The following is a 24863-nucleotide window of genomic DNA, read 5'->3' as shown; positions in this document are numbered from 1 at the left end:
GTGGTAGAGTGGGTGTGCGCAGGGCCCTGTTATTCAGCAGGAACCCCAGTGAGCATGGAAAACCTACTAATGCTGGCCTTTGCACCAGGCACAGGGGCGCGGCACGGCTAAAGGCCAAGCTGGTTTAACTATAGCTGTACCGAGCAAGCAGCCCCACCTCTGCTTTCCAGCCTCAGGTCTTTGCATTTGACAAGGAAAATTAAATTATTTGTTTCTTAGTACTAGTGAAATTCATTATGGCACTTTCACGTGTACATTGTACATTGTTCTGTCTTCTTCCCCTCTGCCGCCTTGTCTGTTCATCTGCCTGGTTTTCTTGCACTTTTATGTAGCCTTCCTCCCCTCTAGTGATTCCCTTCCTAGTTCCATGACCTACACACACACACACACACACACACACACACACACACACACACACACACTTGTAAGCCTAAGGTGTACGTATGAGAGAAAAATGTGTACTCGTCTTTCTTAGTCCGGCTTATTCTGCTTGACTCAATGATTTGGATTCCCATCCATTTTGTGCAAATGTCAAATTTTCCATTTTTCTTTATGTTTGAAAACATTCCATTGAGTATATATGCCATGTTCCCGTTAGCCGTTCATCTGTCAGCAGACGTCTTCCTTGGTTCGGTTCCGTAGCTCCCGGGAACAGCACAGTGGTAAGCATGTCTGTGGGATGTTGGGTGGAGGCTTTTCAGCATAAGTTAAGAGTGGCCCTGGGTCCTGCCCTTCATCTAATTTTAGACTTTTGAGAAGGCTTGAGACTGGTTTTCCGTAGTGTTGAGTAATTGTACATTCCCCTGAGCAGCATTATAATTTCCTCTGTCCGTACACCCTCACCAGAACTGGTGGTTGGGCTGCGTCTTTCCTCTTCGCTCTTTCCTGTAGATGGCTGGTTCTGAGCCGGGTGAGGTGGAATCTCGTCGACACTTTTATTTGCATTCCCCTAAAGGCAAAGGATGAGGAATACTTTTTTTCAAACACATGTCGGCCATTTGTATTTCTTCTTTGGAGAACTCTCTAGTCCGTTCACTACCCACTTATTGATTGGGCGCTTTTTAATGTTTAACGTTTACAGGTTTTAATATACCTGGATAGTAATTCCCTGTGCACTGTAGCTGGCGAAGAGCTCTTTCCCGTTCTGTGGGCTGTCTCTTCATGCCCGGTGAGCGTTTCCTCGACTCTGCAGAAGCTTCTTAATTACATGCAGTCCCTCATGCCAGCTCCTGGAAGTGTTTCCTGTGCTACCTACGTGGGCTTATTCTGAAAGTCCTTGCTGGTGCCCGTACCTTGAAGTGTTTTCTCTATGATTTTGCGAGCAATTGCAGACTTTTGGTCTTGTATAAAAGTCTTTGATCCATTTTCAATTGTGTGTGTGTGTGTGTGTGTGTGTGTGTGTGTGTGTGTGCAGAGTGAGAGATATGGATCTACCTTGGTCCTACCGGTTTCCTTAGCACCTAGCTTTTGTTTTTCAAATGCATGATTTTTGTCACCTCTGTCAAAAATTAGGTCTCCATAGCTGGAAGGGTCCTGACTTTCTTTGTTCTATCGATCTGTGGATCTGCTTTGTGTTATCTTTATTGCTGTAGCTTTTCAGGATCATTAGAGGCTGGGTATGGTGGTGCCACAGAGATTGCTCTGTAGATGTGAGTCATTTGTGCAACGGTGTACATTTTAGGACCTTTTTTTCTCCTAGGGTCTGTGAAGAAAGCATTGGGATTTTGGTGGGGACCGTGCTGACTCCGTAGCTGTCTTTCTGTGACGTAGCCATCTTCACAATGCTACTCTTCCCGTCCATGACGTGAGGCCCTTCTGACCTCTGCCATCTTCAGTGTTGTAAATTCCCATTGTAGAGATCTTTCACCTCCTTGCTTAGGGTTAGGTTTACTGATAGGTTTTAAAGAATCTATTATAAATAGATTGGGGGGGGAGGGCAGGTTTGCTATTGATTTACAAAAAGGCTACTGATTTTTGTATGTTGATCTTTTATCCTTCTACTTGGCCAAACCTGTATGTACTTCTGGAAGTTTCCCGATAGTCCTTTAGGTCTTATGATGTGTAATCTAAACATCTGCAAACAAGGATAACTCCGTTTCTTGATTTCCTGTTTGCATCTCTGTTCCCCTTTCTCTGGGCTTAGTGCTTGAGCTAAACCATCAAACACTGTGTTAAATAAAGCGGGGGTGGGGGAGGGGCAGTGAGCGCCGTTGTCTCATCCCTCACTTAGGAGGAAACGCTTTCAGTTTTCTCCCATTTACTATAATACCGGCTATAGGCTTGCCATGTGTAGCCTTGATTGTAGTGGGGTACATTCCTTCTGTTCCTCATCTCTTCAGGGCTTTTATCACAAACGGTGTCGAGCTTTTATCCAATGCCTTTTCTGTAGCTATGGAGATGGTCATAGGCTTTGTACTTACGCCTACTGCTACGTGGGTCGGAGGGGAACCAACTTGGTAGTGGCATTTGGTATTCATGTGTTCTTGAATTTGGTATTGCAAGAGTTTTATTGAGAACTTTTGCATCTGGGCTCATTTGGGAAATTGGTCAAGGCCGTGCGTGCATGTGTGCCTGCGTGTGTGTGTGTGTGTGTGTGTGTGTGTGTGTGTAACACATGTGTGTGTGTGTGTGTGTGTGTGTGTGTTTTTAGCGCAGTGTTGTCTTTATTGAACAACTTCATTGGTACTGTTGTTTTTCCCTTACTATGCCACGTTACACTTTGAGGATGACTCATGTTAGCTGGTCTTTAAAGATCGGGTAGAATTTGGTAGTGACTCCTTCTGGACACTTTGCTGGGAAATGTTTTAATACTGGTTTAGTTTTGTTGATTTTTTAAAAAATGAATCTGTTTTACTTCTTTACATCCTCTTGACTTAACTTGGTAGTTTATATGTGCTTAGAAATTTATCCATTTCTTCTAGATGTCCCAGGGCTTTGAATTTGGAATATAAGTGTTCAAAGTATTTCCTATGCTCCTCTAGACTTCACTGGTGTCTGGAGTAACCTCCCCCTTGCTCCTCTAGTTTTAGTGTCTTGGAGCTTCTGTCTCTTTCTTTCTTCCTTTTTTTTTTGTGGTTTTTGATTGTTTATTTTTCGAGACAGGGTTTCTCTGTGTCACTCTGGCTGTCCTGGACTTGCTTTGCAGACCAGGCTGGCCTCAAGCTCACAGTGATCCTCCTGCCTCTGCCTCCCTGAGTGCTGGGATTAAAGGTGTATGCCGCCATCCCCAACATCTGTCTCTTTCCTTTTGTTAGTCAGGCCGGGGGTTTGTTAGTCAGGCCAGGGGTTTGTTAGTTAGGCCAGGGATTTGTTAGTCAGGCCAGGGGTTTGTTAGTTAGGCCAGGGGTTTGTTAGTTAGGCCAGGGATTTGTTAGTCAGGCCAGGGGTTTGTTAGTTAGGCCAGGGGTTTGTTAGTTAGGCCAGGGGTTTGTTAGTTAGGCCAGGGGTTTGTTAGTCAGGCCGGGGGTTTGTTAGTCAGGCCAGGGGTTTGTTAGTTAGGCCAGGGGTTTGTTAGTCAGGCCAGGGGTTTGTTAGTCAGGCCAGGGGTTTGTTAGTCAGGCCAGGGGTTTGTTAGTCAGGCCAGGGGTTTGTTAGTCAGGCCAGGGATTTGTTAGTCGGGCCAGGGGTTTGTTAGTCAGGCCAGGGGTTTGTTAGTTAGGCCAGGGATTTGTTAGTCAGGCCAGGGGTTTGTTAGTTAGGCCAGGGGTTTGTTAGTTAGGCCAGGGGTTTGTTAGTCAGGCCAGGGGTTTGTTAGTCAGGCCGGCGGTTTGTTAGTCAGGCCAGGGGTTTGTTAGTCAGGCCAGGAGTTTGTTAGTCAGGCCAGGGGTTTGTTAGTCTTGTTTGTGTTTTTAAGGAACCAGCTATGATTGGTTCTATGTATTGCTCTTTTAGTTGCTATTTCAGTCACGTCTGCCCTCGTCTGCTTTTGTGCTTGACTTGCTCCTGACTTTCTGTGGTACATCATTAGGTTATTTGTTGGAAATCATCCTGGTTTTGTTTTGTTGTGTTGTGTTTTTAAATGTGAACACTAACAGCTAAAGCTTTCTCCTTAGAACTGCCTTAGCAGTAGCCAAAGGTTCTGGTGCATCATACTTGCATTTTTACCTCATTGTTGGGACTTTTCATTTCCTTGCTGACTCTGTTGGGGACCTTCTGGCCACTCAAGGCATATTGCTCAGTGTCCATGTATTTGTATAGTTTCTGCGGTTTCTCTTGCTCTACTGACTTTTACCTTTATTCTGCTGTGATCTGACAAGATTTTAAAATTCAGTTGTTTTGTATTTGTTAAGTCTTAATTTGGGCCGGGGAGGCTTTAGAGAAGGTTTCTTGGTTGCTGAGAAGAATATATATTCTGTTTCTGTTGAATGAGATTTTTCTGTATACTTCTGCTAAGTCCTTTTGACCTATGGTATAATTTAACTATGGGGCACCTTTGCTGATCTTTGTCTGGATGACCTATCAAAAAAACGAGAGCCGGTTATTGAAATTGCCAATTGCTACTGCATGAGGATGTCTCTGACCTTTTCTGTCCATTAGTATTTGTTTTATGAAATTGGGAGCCCCGAGGCTTGGTGTGAATATAGTTATGGTGGTTGTATCTTCTTGATGAATTGTGCTCTTTGTTAATATGTAGTGGCCTTTTTTTCCTTTATGTGTATGTACAGGTACATGTGACTGTATGTATAACTGTACATATGGTGTATGTCTTTGCATATATACGTAGTTGCATGTGCTTATTCATGTAGAGACCAGAGGAGCATACTGCCTTTCCTGCTTCATTCTGTACCATACCCCCTTAAAAGAAGGTTCCCCCCCTAGAAAGCCTCTAGGTAGGCTGGCAGCCAGAAAGCTCCTGCAAGCCTTCTGTGTCCATTTCCCTGATCGCACTGCAGTTATAGGCATTCGCATGCTACTGTGGTTGGCTTTTGACTTGGGTGCAGGAAATCGAATGTGGGCCTGCATGTTTGCACAGCTCAGCACTGAGCCTTCTCGCTAGTCCTTTATGTGTTCTGACTAGCTTTGGCTTGCAGTCCACTTTATCAGACACTAGACTAGCAGTGCCGTCTTGACTTTGTCTTCTGTTAACTTGATAGATTGCCACTGTCCTTGTCTTTCGGTCTGTGGGTATCGCTATCAGTAGTTGTGTTTCTTGGTAACAATAGATAATTTGATCTAGTTTACAAATTTTCATTTTAATATATATTATATATAACATTTATTATATTATACATTACACAATATATTATATAACACAATTATATAATATATTATGTAAAGTATACCTTTTATATAAATTATGTATATGTGTATATAATAAAACCATTCATGTAGTACACATGTTTGTACACATACCACATGTATGCCTGGTACCTGTGGAAACCAGAAAAGGGCATCAGATCCTCTGGAACTGGAGTTACAGACATTTGTGAGCTATCATGTGGGCGCTGGCAATCCAACCATGCCCCGTGAAGAGCAGCCAGTGCCGTTCTGAATGCTGACCCATTTCTCCAGTTCATGGATCCATTATTTTACGTGTGGAGATGCCTTGCCTGCATGTTTGTGCACCGCATGTAGGCCTGGTGCCTGAGAGGTCAGAAGAGGGTGCTGCAACTCTTAGAACTAAAATTAGCTTAGTTGTGAGCCACCTTGTGGGTGCTTGGAATCGAACATAGTTCCTGCATAAGAGCATCAAGGGCTTTAACCACTGAACAATCCTATCTGCCCCTGAATCTATCTTTTTTTTTTTTAATGCAGTCAGCCAGGCTGCCTCTGGCAAGTCAAGGCCATGTGCATTTAAGATCATTACTGAGGGCCAGAGAGATGGCTCAGTGGTTAAGAGCACTGCCTGCTCTTTCAGAGGTCCCGAGTTCAATTCCCAGCATCCACATGGTGGCTCACAACCATCTGTAATGTGATCTGATGCCCTCTTCTGCAGATAAAGCACTCATATGCAATAAATAAAATAAATTAAATAATAAAAAGATCATTACTGCGAGATGTTTACTAATTCTGGTAATTCTGTTGTTGTTGTGGTTGTTCTGTAGTTGGGTAGATTATTGTTTATCCTCCTTTTGCCCCTAAATATTAAGGCTTGTTTGCTTCCTCCCTTGGACGTGGTGGATTCCTTCCTGTCTGTCTCAGGCTCTTCCTAAGAGCACCTGGGAGCTCCAAGAGGCTTGGCTCCTGGAGCCATCATTTCCTCAGGGCTGCCGTGCTAGGTGCTGTGCTTCTGGGCACGATGAAGCTTGTGGTGCCTGCAGAGCTCAAGAGACCCCAACGTCATAAAAAAAAAACATGCTGCCTTCGTGAACTCAGAAGGAAATGACTGCACTGAGCGAAGGCCAGCTCACCCCTCATCTATCCATGATCAGCTTGCCTCAGCTGTCTGTCGGCCTGAATCTCTCCCTCTCTCTCTCTCTCTCTCTCTCTCTCTCTCTCTCTCTCTCTCTCTCTATCTCTATCTCTATCTCTATCTCCCTGTCACACTCTCTTGCTCACTGTCCGTGTGCATGTGTGTGTGAGTGCCTGAGTGCATGCATGTGTGTGTGTGTGTGTGTGTGTGTGTTACCCAAAGTGTCCCTCTTCCACATCTGTGGTTGTAAGCTTTCCTATAAACCCCTGCTTCCTGGTCATGTAGCCCATCAGAGGCCAGGAGCGTTGATCTGCAGACCAAGCCAAGGAGACAGCTGCACAGCTCCACCTCACAAACCCCCACCCGCTCAGTGCCTCTGGCTCCTCTCTTTCTTACCAACCTGTGCTCGCTTCTGCCGTGTGCTCGCCCTTTAGCATGTATGACTTTTGACCTTCTCTGGTATGGCCCCACCCCTAGTCACCTACTTTACCCCTAGTCACCTACTTTGTGAGGGCTGATTTATCACAGCAATCCAGGCACTCAAACTGAACAGTTCCAGGTTGGAATCCCAGCTCCACCTCCTGCGTGATGCTGAGAGCTTGAGCAGCTTGGCCATGTGCCCCGCTGCAAAGATTCATGGGAACTGGCTGCGTCCGTTGTTCCCCAAATTTCTCAGATCAAAACACTCAACGAAAGAAACTTAAGGGGAAGGAGCGCTTATTTTGGTTTGCAAGTGTTGGAGGTGACTCCATGGCAGCAGAAGTGTGTCCTCAGTGAGGAGGCAGAGAAAGCTGAATGCTGGAGCTCTGCTCATGTCCTGCTTTTCACTGGGCCCAGGAGCTCAGCCCAGGGAATGGTGCTGCCCACAGTCAGCTTCGGTCTTCTCACCTCAATGAGCCCAAGTAGAAACTCTGCCCCGCCCCCTCACCAGACATACTTAGAGGTGGATTCCAGAGCCTTGTCAAGTTGACAGTCAATCTGAACCATGGGGGGGGGGGGAGGGGGACTGACCGCACCTCATGTGTGGTGTTTGTGTAAAACATACCATTTCCTGACATACCTTTAATCTTCCACTAATTACCGGCAGTATTCTTCAGTGTTGTTGTGTGATGTTATGGGGCTTGGCTTACTAGTGTAAAAGCAAACAAAACACGAACCAAACCAAAACAACAACAACAACAAAAGCAGACAGTGAACTTAGAAATGAGCTCTCTGGAGGAGTGGTCAAGGAGCTCCAGTAACTTCCGGTTCCCACCTTGATTCCTCAGAGTCTTTGGAGAAGTTAACCATTTCTGATCTAGTCTTATCTGTAAGATGATATAATAAACCCCAGGCCAGTGGGTGCTCATAAAAACCAGATGACACATTCTATGTGCCCCAGGAGTTAAGCAGTGGGTCCCCCAAAGGATCGCTCCTCCTGGGGAGAAGATCGGGGAGAGAGGGTGGTCTATGCAGGAGGCCTTCAAAGCTGGGTAGCTGCCGTGGCTGCCTAGAAAGGAGTTGCTTCCCCTGATCTCCAGTCTCCTTAGTATGGTTTCTGAAACGGAGCTGCTTGAGGCCAGGCCTTTTGTCTAGGAGCCATGATGGCTGTCCTTCCCCGCCCTACTCAGGGATCTTGCATATCGGATATCCTGCGTGTGAGATACTCATATTACTACTCATAACAGTAGCAAATTTACAGCTGTGCTTGGGGGTCACCACAACATGAGGAACTGTATTAAAGGGTCGTAGCGCTAGGAGGGTTGAGAACTGCTTGCATCAGAGTCTTCCTGTGGGCTTGGGGAGTGGGAGAGGGAAAAGGGATGACATTGAACCTGAGTAAGATGAGCATTCCATCATCATAGGCACCCTGTTTGAAACAGTCGTATAGCAGCGTGTGTGAGCGTGTGTGTGTGTGAGCATGTGTGCATGTGTGTGAGCATGTGTGAGAGCATATGTGTGAGAGTGTGAGCATGTGTGTGTGTGAGCGTGTGGGTGCATGTGTGTGTATTTGTGTGAGCATGTGTGTGTGCACATGTGTGTGCATGCGTGTGAGCATGTGTGTGTGCATGTATGTGAGCATGTGTGTGTAAGTGTGTGTATGTGTGTGTGTACAACCTCAGCCATCCTCCCCAGACACTTTCCCACTTCCCATCTTTTTCTTTTCTTTCCTCCCTTTGTGCCAAGCCCTCTCAGTGGGATCCTGAGTTTACCACCGAGGCTAGGCAGGATGACTAGCAAGTCCCTAGCATCATGCCTGCCTCCCCCTTCCCAGGCTCACATCTTATGTGCTCATCGCTTGCAATCCCAATTAAATAAGTCCTGAGGATCAAACTCAGGTCCTCATGCTTTCAAGCTAAGCACCATACCAACTGAGCCATTTCCCGGCTGGTTACTCTTAAAGCCCAAGTGTACCTCAGGACATTTTTACACGTGTAACTTCTTAAACGTAGTGTTAAGCATGTGGGGAAAGGTGTATTGTTTATATTTTATTTCATTCTTCACTGCTCTTTCCACTGACAAAATTTACCTATTCGCTTGGAATATGTAGTGATAGTCCGCAGGAAGACAAAACAGAGCTGGTTGTATTGAAGCCAGACTGAGGAGGCGTCTCTTTACAACAAGGCAGCCACCTTGCTGAGGGTTCTCGGGGAGCACAGTGTGGGGACGCGCGTTCCTCTCGGGGAGCACGGTGTGGAGACGCGCATTCCTCTGAAGCAGCCAGGGCTTGCGGTGGAAGTGATGAATCACACCCCATTCACCGAGGTCCTCAGACTCTGAGATGAGTTATCAAGAGTCTATTGTATTTTGACATCAATTTGTCCAGATGTAAAAGCTGCTTAAAAATCGCATACTATTTTTTCCAAATTACTCTTTTCATCTACTTCCTCCCCAGAACACCTTCAGCTATCATGTGTTAACCTTAACGAGACCTTTGTAAGTCTCAAATTGGAAAACAAGGATAAAAATGCTATCTGCCCTGCCTGAGAGTGAGCACCAATTTTTACCTCCCTCGGTGTCAGTCAGGGAAATGCTAACACCGTAAGGAGATAATAGTGTAATTTCACCTTTCCCAGCATTGACTAGGAATAGTATTTTCTCTGCCTCTTGTATGATGGGATGCTTGTGGATTTGGGCTAGTTTTCGATGGTCAGGTTCACACTGACACTTGTGCCGCCTCATGGGCACAGGTGGGGACGTGGGTTTATCAAGAGCAGTTGAATAATTAAGCTAAGTTTACACAGGTGTCTGAGGTGGGTTTGCATATAATTTTTACAGGAAACATCTGTATGTCCTGGTCTATGCTGAGGGGAAAAAAATCAATATTATTTATATCTCAAGTGTGCATCTGTATGCATGCCCATGTGTGAAGAATTTCTTAATGTTTGCGCAGTATGCCTATTATAACAGTTGGAATAATTGGGTAGTCTAAAATTTCCGTCATTTTCTTAGGAGACGTGTCTCCGTAGTTCAATTCCGTGCCACCATAACAATAGAAAACTGATGGATGCTTATTATTATTATTTCATTCCGGTAAAGACAGGAATGGTGGAGGGAAAAGCTATTTTCTCCTATTTTTATAAAAAGACAAGGAAACTCCACCATATCAATAAAAGTATTAAATTCCCGGGGATAACTTTTATAGGCAATGAGTACGCCCTTCACGAAGAAGAGCGCAGTGGAAGGCTCAGCAAGAAACGTAGATGCAGCTGCTGCTGCTGCACAGGGAAGCTGAGTGTTGTAACTGTCTCCCACTTCCTATGGCGTTGTGAACGTGACCTAGTCGCTAGGTTTTCTACTATTACCAGCACAGCATTTGCTATGGTGCTGCCCATCCGCTCAGGGCCTTGGACCTGGCAGGGAAGCCCTCTTACCACCAAGCCCTGTCCCCAACCCAGGAGGTTTTGACAAACAATGCCAGTAACATTTTGTCCGTCAGGTGGTGCCATAATGAGGTCAGCCTTGGCACCTGACAGTGGCCAGTGCCAGGCAGTGGAGAGAGCTCCGGACCAGCTGTGAGAAGGAGTCTGTCCTCCTAGGCTGCCAATAGCCACAGGCCTTACAAGCAGGCCCCATCTGCCTTGGGTCTCCTCTCACTCGTTACAGTGAATTCAGACGACATCCACAGTTGAGTCCCTTTGGCCCCGGGAGGTCACTGGGTACCTTGTCTGGAGTGACAGCTCTCTAGTGACACTGAAACACGCATGGTTTACCCCCACTGTGCTGTCTGTCAGCATGAGGAGTCTTCCTTCTGCATTTACAGTTAGGCTTCTCCCAGGCCTGTGCCCCACCAGCCAAGCCACTCACTGCTTCTCAGGTCATTCCTAAGCCACTGCTTCCATAGGCCTCTCTCTCCCCTTTAAAAGCTAAGAGTCACATGAGTTCCTTCTCTTGTTGCTGTGATTGAAACAAGTGACAGAAGCAACTTAAGGGAGCACCTGTTTTGGCTCCCAGGGTATTGATTCAGTCCATCACGGAAGAGAAGGCATGGTGGGGGTGGGTTGGGGGTGGAGGATGGGGGATGGGGGATGGGGGTGGGGGTGGAGGGGCAGCTGCTCATGTTGATATGCAGGGAGGCTGGTGCTCAGCTTGCTGTCTCCTTTTAGGTTAGCCCAAGACCTCAGCCCCTGGAATCGTGCTGCCCAGATGTAGGGTAGGACTTCGTACCTCAATTGAGCCAATCTAGAGATGCCTTCACATATATGCCCAGAAGCTACTCTAAAGCCCTCACTGGCATGCCCAGAGGCTCCTTTCCTGGGGGGGGGGCGCTCTAGGTCTATCTAGATAACAATAAAAAAAAACCACCCCAGGGTCAAATATACTGCTTGCAAGGATGTCCATTTGCAGTATTTCTGGAAGGCTATAGTGTGGCACCTCTGTTTCCAGAATGTTACTGATCCATGTATTACCCAGGCCCAGGGGTTTAGCCGTCCCATCAATTTGTGTGGCTTAAAAGTCACTGAGGAGGTAGCCTCGATGCTTAGAGTTCCGCGGCTCTGATTGGTCTCTTGTAAGAGTTGTTTCTGTGAGCACTTTCCTAATACCCACAGCTCAGCTCTCATTCATCACTTCCCACAGCAGAAATGGCTTTTCCGTATCTGGAGTTGCCCACTAAAGAAGGTCCAACTCTGTGCTGGAATCTTGAGGGTCTCCACTTGACTCTAAGATTACTGGAGACTCCCCCAGAGCATCCTTACCCATAACACTTATCTCTGTCAATATCAGATGTCAAATGTGTTTCATGAGGAAAAGCAACATCAAGAAGTAGAAGCAACACCCTGGGGAAAAGACTTCCCTCGCCCCGGGGTCTCACTAACCCTGTCTGTCACACTGGGCTCAGTTACAGGATCAAATCTACACACTTGTATGACAAAACACAAAACAAAACAAAACACCTCAGTAGAATTGTTTTTAGGACCCATGAGGAGTTGGGGGAGGTGGTGTGAGGATGGGACTGGGAGGAGAGGAGGGAGGGAGCTGGGATCAGGCTGTAAAGTGATTAAATAAATAAATAAATAAATGGAAGAGGAGAAAAAGACAGCAGGCTTTAGACAGTGAAAGATGGTAATTGCTAAGAGACTGGCTACAAACACGGTCAGCTGTGTAACTAGCCAGTTTCTGCCTTTGCAGAATTTCCAAGCGAAGGCATGGAAAATGAGAACCCAGGTAGCATCTCTTCACTGAGCTAGGGAGAGAGGAGAACGGAGGAATACATAGGAACTCTAGATTTCCCAGGAACATGAGATGGGAGGGAATGTGTGGAGAAAGCCTTCTGGAGACGGCACGGACTCCTGTCCTATGAGCCTATTGGTTTGAAGCAGTGACTCAAGGCCAGGTACAGAGTGACCCAGGCAACAGGCAGTGGCTCCCTGTGTTGACACAAGAGTGGGTATCTTAGCCTTAGCACAGACTTATCACTCCTAAATGAAATATGGTGTACCCCCAGTGAGCTACTGCTAAAAAGCACCACCTTGAAAGGGTTGAGCTGGTTACTTCTGAATATCTCCGCAGCATCACTTCAGGGTCCAAATAGAGGTGTAAGATTTCCCAAATAGCCAGGGCTCAACAAATTAAGCCTTTCAGTATCTAAAATCTAATCAACTTACCGAGTTTGTATAGAGGCAGAAACGCGTGATCTGAAGTGAGCCGGGAAAGGCACTGAGACCATTGCGAAACTGACACACAGTAGCAGAGAAACACTGAGACCAACAGGACAGTGTTGTTGATAACCAAAGTAAGGCAAACCCTAAAGATAGATGCCCAGAATAAAATGTCAGTAAGTTTATGAATATATCAACAGAACTATACAAAATAAAAAAGACATTAAAGAAACAATTAAGGGAGCATTTGAGAGTAAGAAGAAAATATATGTGCAAATAGAACTAAAGAAAGGGCAAGGGAAACATTTAAAGAAACAATGTTAATTTTTTCTTAATTTGAATAAGAGCTACAAAATTACGAGACATCAAAATATGATAGTAGACTTACTAGCCAGTGCAATAAGGCAAGAAAAATGAGTCATCTGGATTGCAAAGGAAAAAAAGGCTGCTTTCATTTTGAGCAGTGTGATTACTTGCATGGTGAGTTCAGCAATGTTACTGGATAGAAGATAAATGTGTAAAATTCAGCTATGTGTACATTCTTTTATATTTAGATGATTTTAGCAGTCATCCTTCATTATCCATAGTGAACGCACACATGTGTGCACGTGCACACGCACACTCACACACGGCACACAAATCAAAAATAGCATGAAATACTGAAATATGTAGGGATAAACCTGACAAGAAATGTGCAAAATATTTACACTGAAAACTTCAAATATTATTGAAAGAAATAAGAGAGCCTGGGCATTGGGCGGATACACTGTGTCCTTCTATCTGAAGACTTAGTTTTTAAATATGCCTCATATAAATTAGTTTTTAAAATATTTGTTTACAGATTTGCCTCTCATTCATATTCCTTAGGCTTGACATTTTAAGGCACACATCCCAAATAAAAATTTCCACTGAGCCGAAGGAGTAGCTCTGTACATATTGGTTTCTAATACATTATTTCTCAATCTTAGTCAACGAGTACAGGGTGTGTCTGAGCATTTCCTTCTTAGAGGAGACAAGTTTGTTTTTTCCATCAACTATCTAAACTGAATGTGGTACTCATCTGCATCTTCCTGCATCTTGGTTCATGTCAATTCTCCTCTGATGGTTTACAGTCCAAAGACCTCATTCTGGAAATTGACTCACTTACATAACAGATTTTATTTGGGCTCAGCTAAGCCATGAGAGTTGTAAGTTTTAGGTACAATAGAGTCTCATGCAGTTTCATTCAGCATCACTTAATTGGTTTCTAGCACCTGATACATAAATGTTGTGATTTGGGTATAAAACTTGTGATATGCCTTCAACTTTCTTCTTTATCATAAACTTGTATTATTTCTGAATCCTGTCGTTGAAAGGTGGACTCCTCATTTCTGAGGCATCAAGTTAACTCTTGTGTTGTCTAGAAGAATGGGAGTAACAAACTTGGGAATTTAAAAGTGAATGGGCGATTGTCATCTTTTTTTTTTCCAAGTAAAAGTGACGCACGTTGACCTCCCAGGCTTGTATAGCATAGCTTGTGCTAGGGTATGTGACGCAGATCTTTAATATTTACGAAGCGTACCCGGTCTTCAAGTGGATCTCACAAAGCTCTGTGCTGTTCGTGTTGGTTTCTGGCTTCAGTTTGATGGTCTTTTCTTTGCTGTGCAGTCAGAGCGGATAGGATGGTTCCTGGAGAATATCTTAAACAGAATTGGCTTGTGGCTTCTTAAAGTCCTTATTGGAGATGATTTGGATGTAGATAATTAATCTCTCTTGGGTCTTCTGTCTTGGGATCATTGTAGAATCTAAGTGAAAAGCCTTAGCCAGTAGGACAACCCAATCTAATATGGCTCACTGTTGACAAGTACGTCCAAAATGAGACACCAGACGCGCTTAACTGTGTGCTCACAACCTGCTGGCACTTGCTACCAATGCTTATAGTCCAGGCTCCTTTTCACTGTGGCTTGGTGTGGATATTTTTAACTGCGTAGAGAGTAACATTTGTCTTCATACTCTACTTCTTGTTATAATGGTCCCCATTTTTTATGTCTACAGAGAATCTCACATCATAAAGAATTAAGTAATCAGAGATGGAATAAAAGATTTTTATCCATAAAAAAAATCAATGCCCTCTTTCCCAAAGGTTTTCTGACATTCAATTCTTACTGACTTTAGAGTGTTTAATCCTAATAATGCTAGATCAGACAGCCTGATTTCTGTCACATGCCCGAGCTTCATGAAATGGAGATTTTCACCTTTTTTTGCCCCTGGTTAGAAAAAGAAAAAGAGAATGAACAGTCTCCAAAACATTGCTTACACTGGTGAAAAACCACAGAGTCCTGGAGAGACCCAGGAGTATCTCAGCAGCAGCTCTCAAACCTTAGGTGGGCTTTTGTCAATGTTAGCATGGAGTCTAAGCATAGTCATCCATGGTAGCCATCAGTGAGGAGCCTGTGGGGACTCGGCATCTCGCCAGTCTCTGGAAGCTTTGTATGTCCAGATCTGAACCCTGACACAACCACTGCCTGCTCAGTACATGTGGCCCAGACCCTCAGACACCTGTTTATTTTCCCTCTTCATTTAAAACCATTTTTAAGTAGACAAGATATTATTACAATATATAAACATGTAACCTATAATATATAATATATAAAAATACATAAACACACATATGTATATGGTACCTTTTGCAAATGCATAGTTCCTGGTGGATAACTCGGTCTTTCCTGTTCTGTGCACTTTAAACTCATGCTGATGGCTTAACTCCTCTAAGGACATAACCTTCAACTTGCCCAGCGTGTATGACCTGTCAGTAAGGCACACCTCCAAAATTGTGTATCCGTTCTCTTATCAAATTCCACCGCAGACTTTTTTCATCATTATTTCGCTTGAGGAAACAGTCAGCTCCAGACAGACTCATTCCACCATGGATTATTGTTTTTTAAAATTTAATACAGGAAATTTATAAAATAAAATTGAAAACGTAATTATCATCTAACCTTCCCAAGATGAGGTGATGCTGTGGGCCCGCACGTGGCTTTTAGTGTGTAGCTCCTTAGCCTCATCCCTCTTTTTAACTGTAAAAGTAAGAATGAGCTTTTGTCCAAGTAATAAAGGCTTATGAAACCTGGTATTTATTCATGCAAAATAGGTATCATACTAGCATAAAGTTACACTTGTAGCTAGAGGACTTTTTTTTTTCCTCATTCTGTGGATGGAAACTATACATTATGGATATTAAGGAAGCCTCCTACCACTTAGGGATACCCCTAATCCCATTTACTTCATCCTCTTATTCTTTTCTTTTTTAAATTGTGCTAGGAAGTCATTGTTAAATATGAGCCACACAACATGTAAGGTTTATTGTAGAATTCTGGGGAGAGAAGGAAGGGGGGGACGCCCCAGAGAGAGACAGAGCAAAAGAGAGTAAGAGACAAAGTAAGAGAGAGAGAGTGAGAGAGTGAGAGAGAGAGAGAGAGAGAGAGAGAGAGAGAGAGAGAGAGAGAGAGAGAGAGAGAGAGGTCAGCCCCTTTATAGTCTGGCACACCTGGTGGTGGCAGGCGATGATGTCATAAATTGCTAAGCAACCTAGAGGCAGCCATCTGTATGCTAGCACTCACACTTGCTAGGCTAGCGCTAAATCTACATCCCCAGGCCCAGATTTTTATTTTGTCATCATTCATTATTAGCTGTGGTACTTTACTAAGTAGTTGGTTGGCAGAACTCCTCACCCGGGCTAACTGGGATTTCCTAGGTAGCCAAGGATTACTGGAACTTCTGATCTTCCTGCTAATGCCCCCCCTAAGTGTGGGGATTACAGGTGTGTGGCCCCTTACCTGGTTTATGTGGTGTGCTAGGAGTCAAACACATGACTTTGTGCCTTCCACGAACTGAGCTACATCCCTACCCAGAATTACTTGTATAATTTCTGACTATTAAGAGATACGTCGATCTGACCTTGTGGTCTTCTTGCCTTGACGAGTAGTCTCCCTCCTGGCATCTTCTTGTTGGGAATGGCTACCAAGCAGTAACTTATAAAAGTAAATCATATTTAATCATACATCTCTAGAAATAAAATCATTCTTCTCCAGAAAAATTTCACATAGCAACCTAATTCATCCTAGGTATTCCCGCCCCTCCCCCACTCTATTTTTTTTGACTCTATTAATAAATGGTCATAGGCAGTTCAGCAGGAAGCCATGGACATTGTTCTTTTTGTTTTGTTTCACTCTTCCCTCCAGTTGCTTTGGTTGTATTTAACATAGATTCCGAGCAGAATTAAATCTCGGAAACAAACTGTCATTACTGTCTCGCATGAGTTGTTTTTTTTGCGCAGACAGTGGAGCGTCTTTAGCATTGTGGGGCCACTGGACATTAGGCAGTCAAGTGAGGTAACCCCTCCACCATCCCCCAGTGCCACAGTCATGCCAGAACCAGTCCCCTGAGCTGCTGCCCTAGTTGCCATCACTTGTGCCGCCATTTCCTTTCTACCACTGTGTCTCACCACTGCCATGTTCCACTGTAGTTAACACGTGTCCCACTACAGCTGTTGCGTCTTCACCACTGCTGTGTCCCTACTTCTGCCATGTCTCTACCACCCTCATCCCTGCCACTTCGATATCCTGCCGTTGCTGTACCCCATCACTTCCAGGTCTCATCCCCACCACAGTGCTGCGTCCTCATGTCCTAATCCCACTGTCTCCCCACAACTGTCATGTCCAGCCACTACCTCACTTTTCGGTTCTTAGGCCAGTTTTCATGTGGCACACCATCCCCCAGCGGCAGTGTTGAGTTGGCCATGTGATGTCTCTGTGCCCTGGAGCTAACCTAGGAATAGCCAGTGTGGTCTTTTTCTTCCTTTTTTTTTTTTTTTTTTTTTTTTTTTTTTTTTTTTTGACATGCTTTTAGAGTAGTGTGCAAAAAAAAAAAAAAGTGGAGGAGGTTCAGATCCTGGGCCTACTCAGTGTCAATTTTCCATCCTGGTCTATTTAGGCCTTCATTGTGGAAAGGAACTAAAGATGCTCTCTAGAGAAAACCTTGAGTCGTTTTTATTAGAACTTGGAAACAAACTGTCATTACTGTCTCTCGTGAGTTGTTGGTTAGAGTAGCATTCGTGGCTGAGGTGGTGCCTGGCATTGGTGGGGTCTGGCGTTCTGTTGTCCTGGAGAGCGCTGTGTTGATCTAGCAGAACCCCCACCTTGGTGCGGGGCGTTCACGCCTTGGCTCGGTGTTGTCCAGAGCCGGAGCAAGCGTCGCCCGCGCTTGAGCAGCATATGGCACTGCGATTTTTATCCTACCTTCCTATAATGAGCCAGGAAACTTTCTCTGCTTAAAAATGTGTGTTTATAAACAATGGGCTTACAATGAACACTCCCATCTGTTAGGTGAACATAACTCGTGCAGGAATTCTGGTTAGAGGTGGGGGACTTCACAACGCTTTTGTATATTTCCCCCTGGTGCGACATTATCCTCGGAGACGGCACACAGCAGCATATGCCTAATACTCACTTCCCTGTCTGCTTCTTCCTGTTGTTTGAAAGCAATGCTGCTTTTGTGCATTAGCATATAAGATTATTGTAGAAATTCATAAGAATTTTACATCTATGCGGGATACTTAAAAAGAGAAGAAAAAAAAGTCGAGCGGGTAACAATTATGTAAGCATGGTTATGTCGCCATGATCAAATTGTCCTTGTGGCTTTCCAGAGCTGTGCTCCAACGACCTGCCCTCAGACTCCTCTAAAAACTTCTGTTGATTTTGCCCTAACCTGATCTGGGAGCCCCTCGTTCCTGTAATCACGGGAACACAACAATCAAAGTGCGCAGCCTTGCAGTCTGATTTGTAATTTAAATACACGGCGTTGACTCTTTGCGCTTGGTTTAGTATTATTCTGATTGTCTCCACTAATTAATTTTGTTTGGGACGAACTGCTCCTCATAATAGAACAGAGTTTTTTAAGATTAATGCTCAGCAATATTTTTTTTTCTTATCATAAAAGATTTTTATGAGTCCTGCCGTAGGACCACTGCAAGGTTATCAGAGGGAGACTCACTTTGATTAATATTTGCTTACTGCTGAATTGCCCGTATTGTCCAAGTGTTTTATCCGCTTAAAATGATCCCTCTCGGTTCCTTTTCCAGGGTGACTAATTGGACATACTTGACTAAAGAAGATGAGCGGTTAGTTGAATATCAATGGCTGTAGGTCTTCCTGGTGCTGAGCAGATGGAACACACTAGTTGTTTGTCTTTTGCCTGAGTTGTTTGGAGTTTCTCTGACTGTACTTTGGGGTAGAGGGGGGCATGTCTTCAAAAGATCAGACAACCACAGCCAGAGCATCATTGTTGGTAAGGGAGAGCACCTCCAGATTTTTTTGTCCAATGTTAGGGAAGTTTGTGTACACTCAAGCTTTCCTCTTCGTGACCCAACCCTTGTCAGTGTGAATGGGATCCAGGCCTCAGGTTCTCAGTCCTTTTTCTTTTTTTCATTCAGGGATGAGAGTTTTCTTTGTTCTGTCACGGTGTGAACACATTGCTATGTTGTATTTACTTAATCCTTTTCTGTATGGCCTTAGACATGATAAGCAAGTACTGTGCTACTGAGCTGTACTGCCCCCAACCCATATATCTTATATTATTCTATTTAGTTTAGAGTATGTGTAAGTATAAACGGGAGTGCGCGCAGAGGCCACGGTATGATGTCAGGTATCCTGCTCCGCCACTTTCTTCTCCTCCTGATGGTCTTGAGACAGGGTCTTTCACTGGCTGTGGGTCTAAGTTTGTCGCCAGAACGCCTTAGCCCTCCTCTTGTCTCTGCCCCTTTCAACACTGGTGTTATAGGTGTGCAACCACACACACAGCCTTGTTGGCAGGTCCTGGGGGAGTGTGAACTCGGGCCCTCAAGCTTGCAGCCCTAAGTCATCTCCTCAGCCCACATGGCATATTTCAATATGGTGTAGTAGGCGTATCACACATTGTGTGTAGCGCATACAATCCAGTGAGTGTAGCGATCAGCACACAACCTGACACCACCCTTTTTATCATTTGCAAGTGTTTGCCCCCACGCTGCCCACGTGAAGGCTGAAGGAGAGAATAGATTCCACAGCGTTGTCCTTTGACCTGTACATGAGCCCCGTGGCATGCATACCCCCCAATGCTTCATGCCCACCCTCATGAACAATAAACAGAATTTAAAACGTTTTAAAAGAGCACCTATCTGGTCCCTTGGTTGACCTTAAATACACAATACCGTACGGCTAGCTGTGCACTCTGTGCTTTATAGTCCATCGCCACGATTTTTTTCATTTTATATAACTAATAATTGCCCTTCTTTGGTGCTGCCTCATGCCCCAATCATTCTGCCCTGTCGTCACCATTGCGTTCTATATTTCTCCTTCCTTGATAGGGCTTATTTCAGTGAGGATGATGTCTGCCAGGTTCGTGCATGTTCTTAGGGGGGAAACCTGGCTTTCTTGGTTTAAGGCTATATCATAGAGTGAGTGTGTGTGTGTGTGTGTGTGTGTGTGTGTGTGTGTGTGTGTGTGCGCGCGCGCGCGCGCGCGCGCCCGTGCATTTCTGTGTCCCATCTGTTCCTGTGCTGACAGAGTCTTGGGTTCTTCTAGGCCCTGGGAGGTGTAGAACATCAGTGACCGTGGGGTTCACATATCTTTTTCATGTTCTTTGTTTCAGTTCCCTTCAGAAAAGTGGGGTTGGGGCTACAGTAGTTCCATCTATAACTTTGCAGAGGACCCTTCTCGATTCTGTTGTACTATCTGCCTGCTGAGTTTTAGGGAGCTCCTCCTCACAGGTTTTTATTATTAACCCTCTATCAGGCAGTTTGCACAAGGCTTGTTCCTTCTTTATTTGTGAACATGGCCTATGATCCAGTTAAGTACCATCTCGGGTCTGGGTCCAGGAGCTGCTGAATTCTCTGCAGTGGTCCTTATCCATACCCCTGCTTGCTTGTGGGTTTCAGACATCCTGTGGTAAGAAAGCTAATAGCAAGGTAAATGATTATATCTGAGACCTTTTTCTCTGTCATCTGAGAAAACAAAGTTCTCATCAGCATTATGCATGTGGAGAAGGAAAATGTTAAGGATCATTATATATATATTAGGAGACGTCTGCACTGAGGTGGAGCAGGACTGTCCTGGTCCTGCTTTGCCTAAGGACAGCCCCATCTCATCCTGAAGGTGGCAGTGGCCTTCCATGCAGAGTGACATGGACTTTGTATGTAGGAGTCCACAGTTCCCGAAATTATTTCCAGAAGCGCTGAGATTTAAGCGATTCTTCTTTTCTTGACAAGTCTGCTTTAATTGCAGTGACCACTAGTTATTTACCACTCTCAGAAACATGACAAAAAGCTGCCTGAGAAAGCGGAGGGTCTGACTTGGCTCACAGTTCGAGGGCATACAGTCCAACATGGCAGAGAAGGCTTGAGGTAGCAGGTCACGTTGCCCTGGAGGTCAGAAAGCAGAGTAAACAGTAAGCAGGGCCTGGCTCCCCAGGGATCCACTTTCTCCAGTGAATTTGCATCCTCTAAATGTTGGCTGCTTGACCTTCTGAACCAGCACCATCAACTGGGGACCAAGTGTTTAGACTAGTGAGCCTGTGGGGACATTACATATTCCAGCTCCAACAGCGCAGTGATACCCAATTCATGCGTGACACTGTGCTGGCACAGAATACGGAATGAGGTCCTGACTCCGGGCAATAATCTGCAGCCTCACTGGATTCAGGACGTTGGTGAAGTCAATTCACAGTGGTTTCCAGCGGGGAGGGCTTGGGTACGTCTTGAGTGCCCTTGAACGCCTCGTGGGAGGGAAGCCCTTGCTCTCCTCGGCTTGACCACTGATAACTTTTTTTTTTTTTGGCATTTTGCAGGTATATCATCCCCTCTTTGCGGAAGCAGGACGCCGGGTTTTACCGCTGCGTGGTGCGGAACAGGATGGGCGCGCTCTTGCAGAGAAAATCGGAAGTTCAAGTGGCATGTACGTTTGCAGTGAGACTTCCGGGCTTACGTGATGAACAGGGGTGGCGCGGCTGTCGGGAGGAGCGGTCTGTCTCGGCAATTGATACTCATCCTCGGTCCCTCTAAAACAGCAGTGGGATAAGGGCTGCGGGTGTAATTCAGTCGGTAGAATGCTCGCCTAGCTTGGATAATGCCGTGCGTTCTAACCATCGCGCCAAGCAGGGTAGCGGAGGCAGGAGGGTTGGAAGTTCAAGATGATCTTTGGCCACAGAGTGAGCCCAATGCCAGGTGGAGCAACACGAGACACTGCCTGTAAATTCACAAGTGAATCAAAACATAATTAATAAAATAGAATTGTGCTTGAGGTTGGTATGGGGCTGGCAACGTGTCTCAGTGGGTAACGGTACTTGCCACTGAGCCTGACGGCCTCTTGAGTTCTGTCCCCAAGACACACGGTGAAAGGAAAAATGAATTCCCTGCAAGGGGTCCTCTGACCTTCACGCGGTCACACATCCTGTGGCAGGAGCTCACAAACACACAAATAAATAACTATAAATTTAAAATAAAAACATCCAAAACCAAACATAGAGGCCCAGGTGAGGCGTTGCTTTCTTCTTCTTCTTCTTCTTCTTCTTCTTCTTCTTCTTCTTCTTCTTCTTCTCCTCCTCCTCCTCCTCCTCCTCCTCCTCCTCCTCCTCCTCCTCCTCCTCCTTCTTCAAACTGAAAAGATTTAAGGACTTCCCAAACTGTTGGAGCAGGAGGAGAGGTGAGAAAGGTGCTTCCTATAAACCAGCTTCCCTCAGCTTGCTGGTATAGGGATTAAAAATATTTTTAGAATGAAAAGTTGAACCCAGTGGGAGTCAGATTTCTCTGCTCCTTCCCCGTGACCTGTCACGAAGTCATTTCTGCTGCTCGGTAGATGTGGCTAGTCATGCCCCGGCTGCTGTGAATGTCGTAGTGATCTGTTCAACAGACCCATTTGGGGGAGTGAGACTTTCAAAAGAAGGCACCATCAAAAGGCAGAGGCCTTGGCTGTCATGAAGCCTTTGGAGGCAGGAGGCCTGGCTTGGGCACACGCTTCTTCCTTATGACGAGATGTCCCTGAAGAGTAGGAACTGCCCAGGGGACCGCCTGCTTCGGTGCCGCTTGAGTATGCCACCCAAATGCCATCTTGTTTTAAAGTGAGCAGAAATATGCTCTGAAATGTTACGTTATAGGATGCCCAGGCTTGAGGCCACACTGTGCTGCGTCTCTTCTCTTCTGGTGCTCCAAGATTGCTGCTTCTAATGTTGACCCCAGTTAGGAGCCATAGCTTTATGTCGGCATATAAAGTGATGCGAACCCATCTTGCTGTCCTGTCGTAAGCACTGATGGCGGAGGTCCCCACACAATATGTGTTTAGCTATCGTCTAAGCCACTAGGGAGGCATCGGTCTAGCTGGTTCGTGAAGATGAAGTCACCGCCAAATTTATCTACAGAATAATTCAGAACTTTCATTCAATAGAAAAACTGAAAACATAATAAATAGAGTGTGGATCGATACCCAAACCATATTTGAGTAAGTTAAGAGCCTGGAATTGATTACAGCACACTAAATTGTATTTATGAAATTTGGACTTTGCATGGTTGTCCGTGCCCTTCCCCCCCCCGCCCTTTGTTTCTCATCCTTACAACTGTCTGTGCTCTGCCCTCACTTTCAAATAAGCAAGACTGTTTTCTTACAGTGTTACAGGGCTCTTCCATCTGCGCCCTTGTAGTGTGTCCTGGCACATATAAAATAGCTTTAATGACAAAGCTGTATATATTGGTCAGGAGTGGTTGGTGCACACCTTCAATCCCAGCACTCAGGAGACAAATCTCTGAGTTCTGGTCTCCCTACTGACTCTCAGGCCAGCCAGAGTTACATAGTGAGACTCTACCTACAACACAACACAAAACAAAACAAAGAAAGGATATGTGGTGGCTGAGGGATGACTCAGCCATTTAAATTGCTTCCTCCACAACTGTGAAGAACCAAGTGTGGATCCCAGCACCTACATACAGTGCCAGAGCCAGGCATAGCCCTGGGTAAGCAGATATAGGAGGGTCCCTATGCTTGGTGGCCAGCCCAGCTAGCCAATCACCAACCTGCAGGGTCAGTGAGAGATAGCATCTGAAAAGATGGCTGGAGATCAGTCAAGACAGAAAACCGATCAACCTCTGGCCTACATACGGACACTCCCCAGCATACACACTTCATATACATGGAAAGATGTACACACACATGCGCACGCGCGCGCGCGCGCGCGCGCACACACACACACACACACACACACTACTACTACTACACACAAAGAATATTGAGTGAAAATATCTGTGTGTATATACGTTGATTGTATCTGATCACAATATAGAAAGTGTTTTTTAAAATGTCAAGTTCCTAATTGAAAAAGGAGCCTTTCATATCTACAGTCTGATGGCTGTGACCTAATTTCTTGTTAAGTTATTTTAATCAGTAGAGCAAAGAGTGACTGACCCAAGCTATGTCATTAGCGTGGGGGTGGGTAAGAGAATTCTCAGTGAACTCTCCAGTGCTTACCAAAGACTTGTGAGGGCGACAGTCACCCTAGAGATGAAGACGTGGATGAGGAGACCCAGAGAGAGGAATGGTACCTGGGAGGTACCCGGAAGCACAGCATTTCAGCTCTGTAAAATGTGCTTCCTGGGGCCTGGAGGGCCTTCCAGCACTTTTTTATTTTTTATTTTTTTTATTTTTTTTTAGTATTACAGTCAAGTGTGAGCAGCCACTCCATCATTGCAGTGCAGCAAAGCCCGGAGGCCTCGCTGATGAGGGCCACGCCGGCTGCTTTAGAGGCGCGTGCCTCTGCCGGCAGCAGTCACGTCTGTGCTTGTCAGCGCCGCGGTTCAGTCTCGCTTGTCACCTTGTTAAGTGTGGTGGCAGCACCGGCTTCACTGTAAAATACAGCTGTTTCCCTCTCTGACCCTTACTCCCCCTCAAAAAAAAAAAATTGCCTGCTCCAGAACTTGAAAGTCTGATTTTTCTCTGCAGATATGGGGAATTTCATGGATACAGACCAGAAGAAAACAGTTTCTCAAGGACACGCTGCGCTTCTCAACCTTGTGCCCATCATCAGCTGCCCCAGACCGCAAGTGACGTGGTTTAGAGACGGGCACAAGATCATCCCAAGCAACAGGATGTAAGTGTTGCAAATGCGGACGTAATTCACTATAGAGCTGGTACCGGGCTTAGTCAGTGAAATGGCAACAAAGTGACCAGTGATGGGAAAGCCTTGTCTTATGTAGGAGCTTACCCAGTCCTTAAGGAACCTCTATTGGTGACCAGTGTGGCTATTTTTAAGCAGTTTAAGCAAGAGGCTTCGTGTTGTTACTTTCTGCATGTCTTGTCGTACACCCCGAACCTGACGTCGGCTGTCTAGCCTGAAGCCAGTTCCCTCTGGTTTTGAGCACATCTCAGCATGGTCAC

The 24863-nt window shown here is 45.4% G+C and overlaps 1 protein-coding gene across 2 annotated transcripts in view; it reads left to right on the top strand.

Annotated features, from left to right (window-relative positions):
- SDK1 (sidekick cell adhesion molecule 1) overlaps positions 1–24863 on the top strand; it is a 955689-nt gene that overhangs the window by 334454 nt on the left and 596372 nt on the right. For both annotated transcript variants that reach the window (XM_084763891.1, XM_084763892.1), the window contains exons 3-4: positions 21292–21398; positions 24429–24576. In XM_084763891.1, the coding sequence (XP_084620017.1) occupies positions 21292–21398; positions 24429–24576 (255 nt within the window). The remainder of the gene's footprint in view (positions 1–21291; positions 21399–24428; positions 24577–24863) is intronic.

This window comes from Acomys minous, assembly GCF_964271855.1.
Source record: "Acomys minous genome assembly, chromosome: 16".
NCBI classification, from domain to species: Eukaryota; Metazoa; Chordata; class Mammalia; order Rodentia; family Muridae; genus Acomys; species Acomys minous.
Note: the sequence above shows the minus strand (reverse complement) of the source record. Positions and strands in the feature narration are given on the sequence as shown.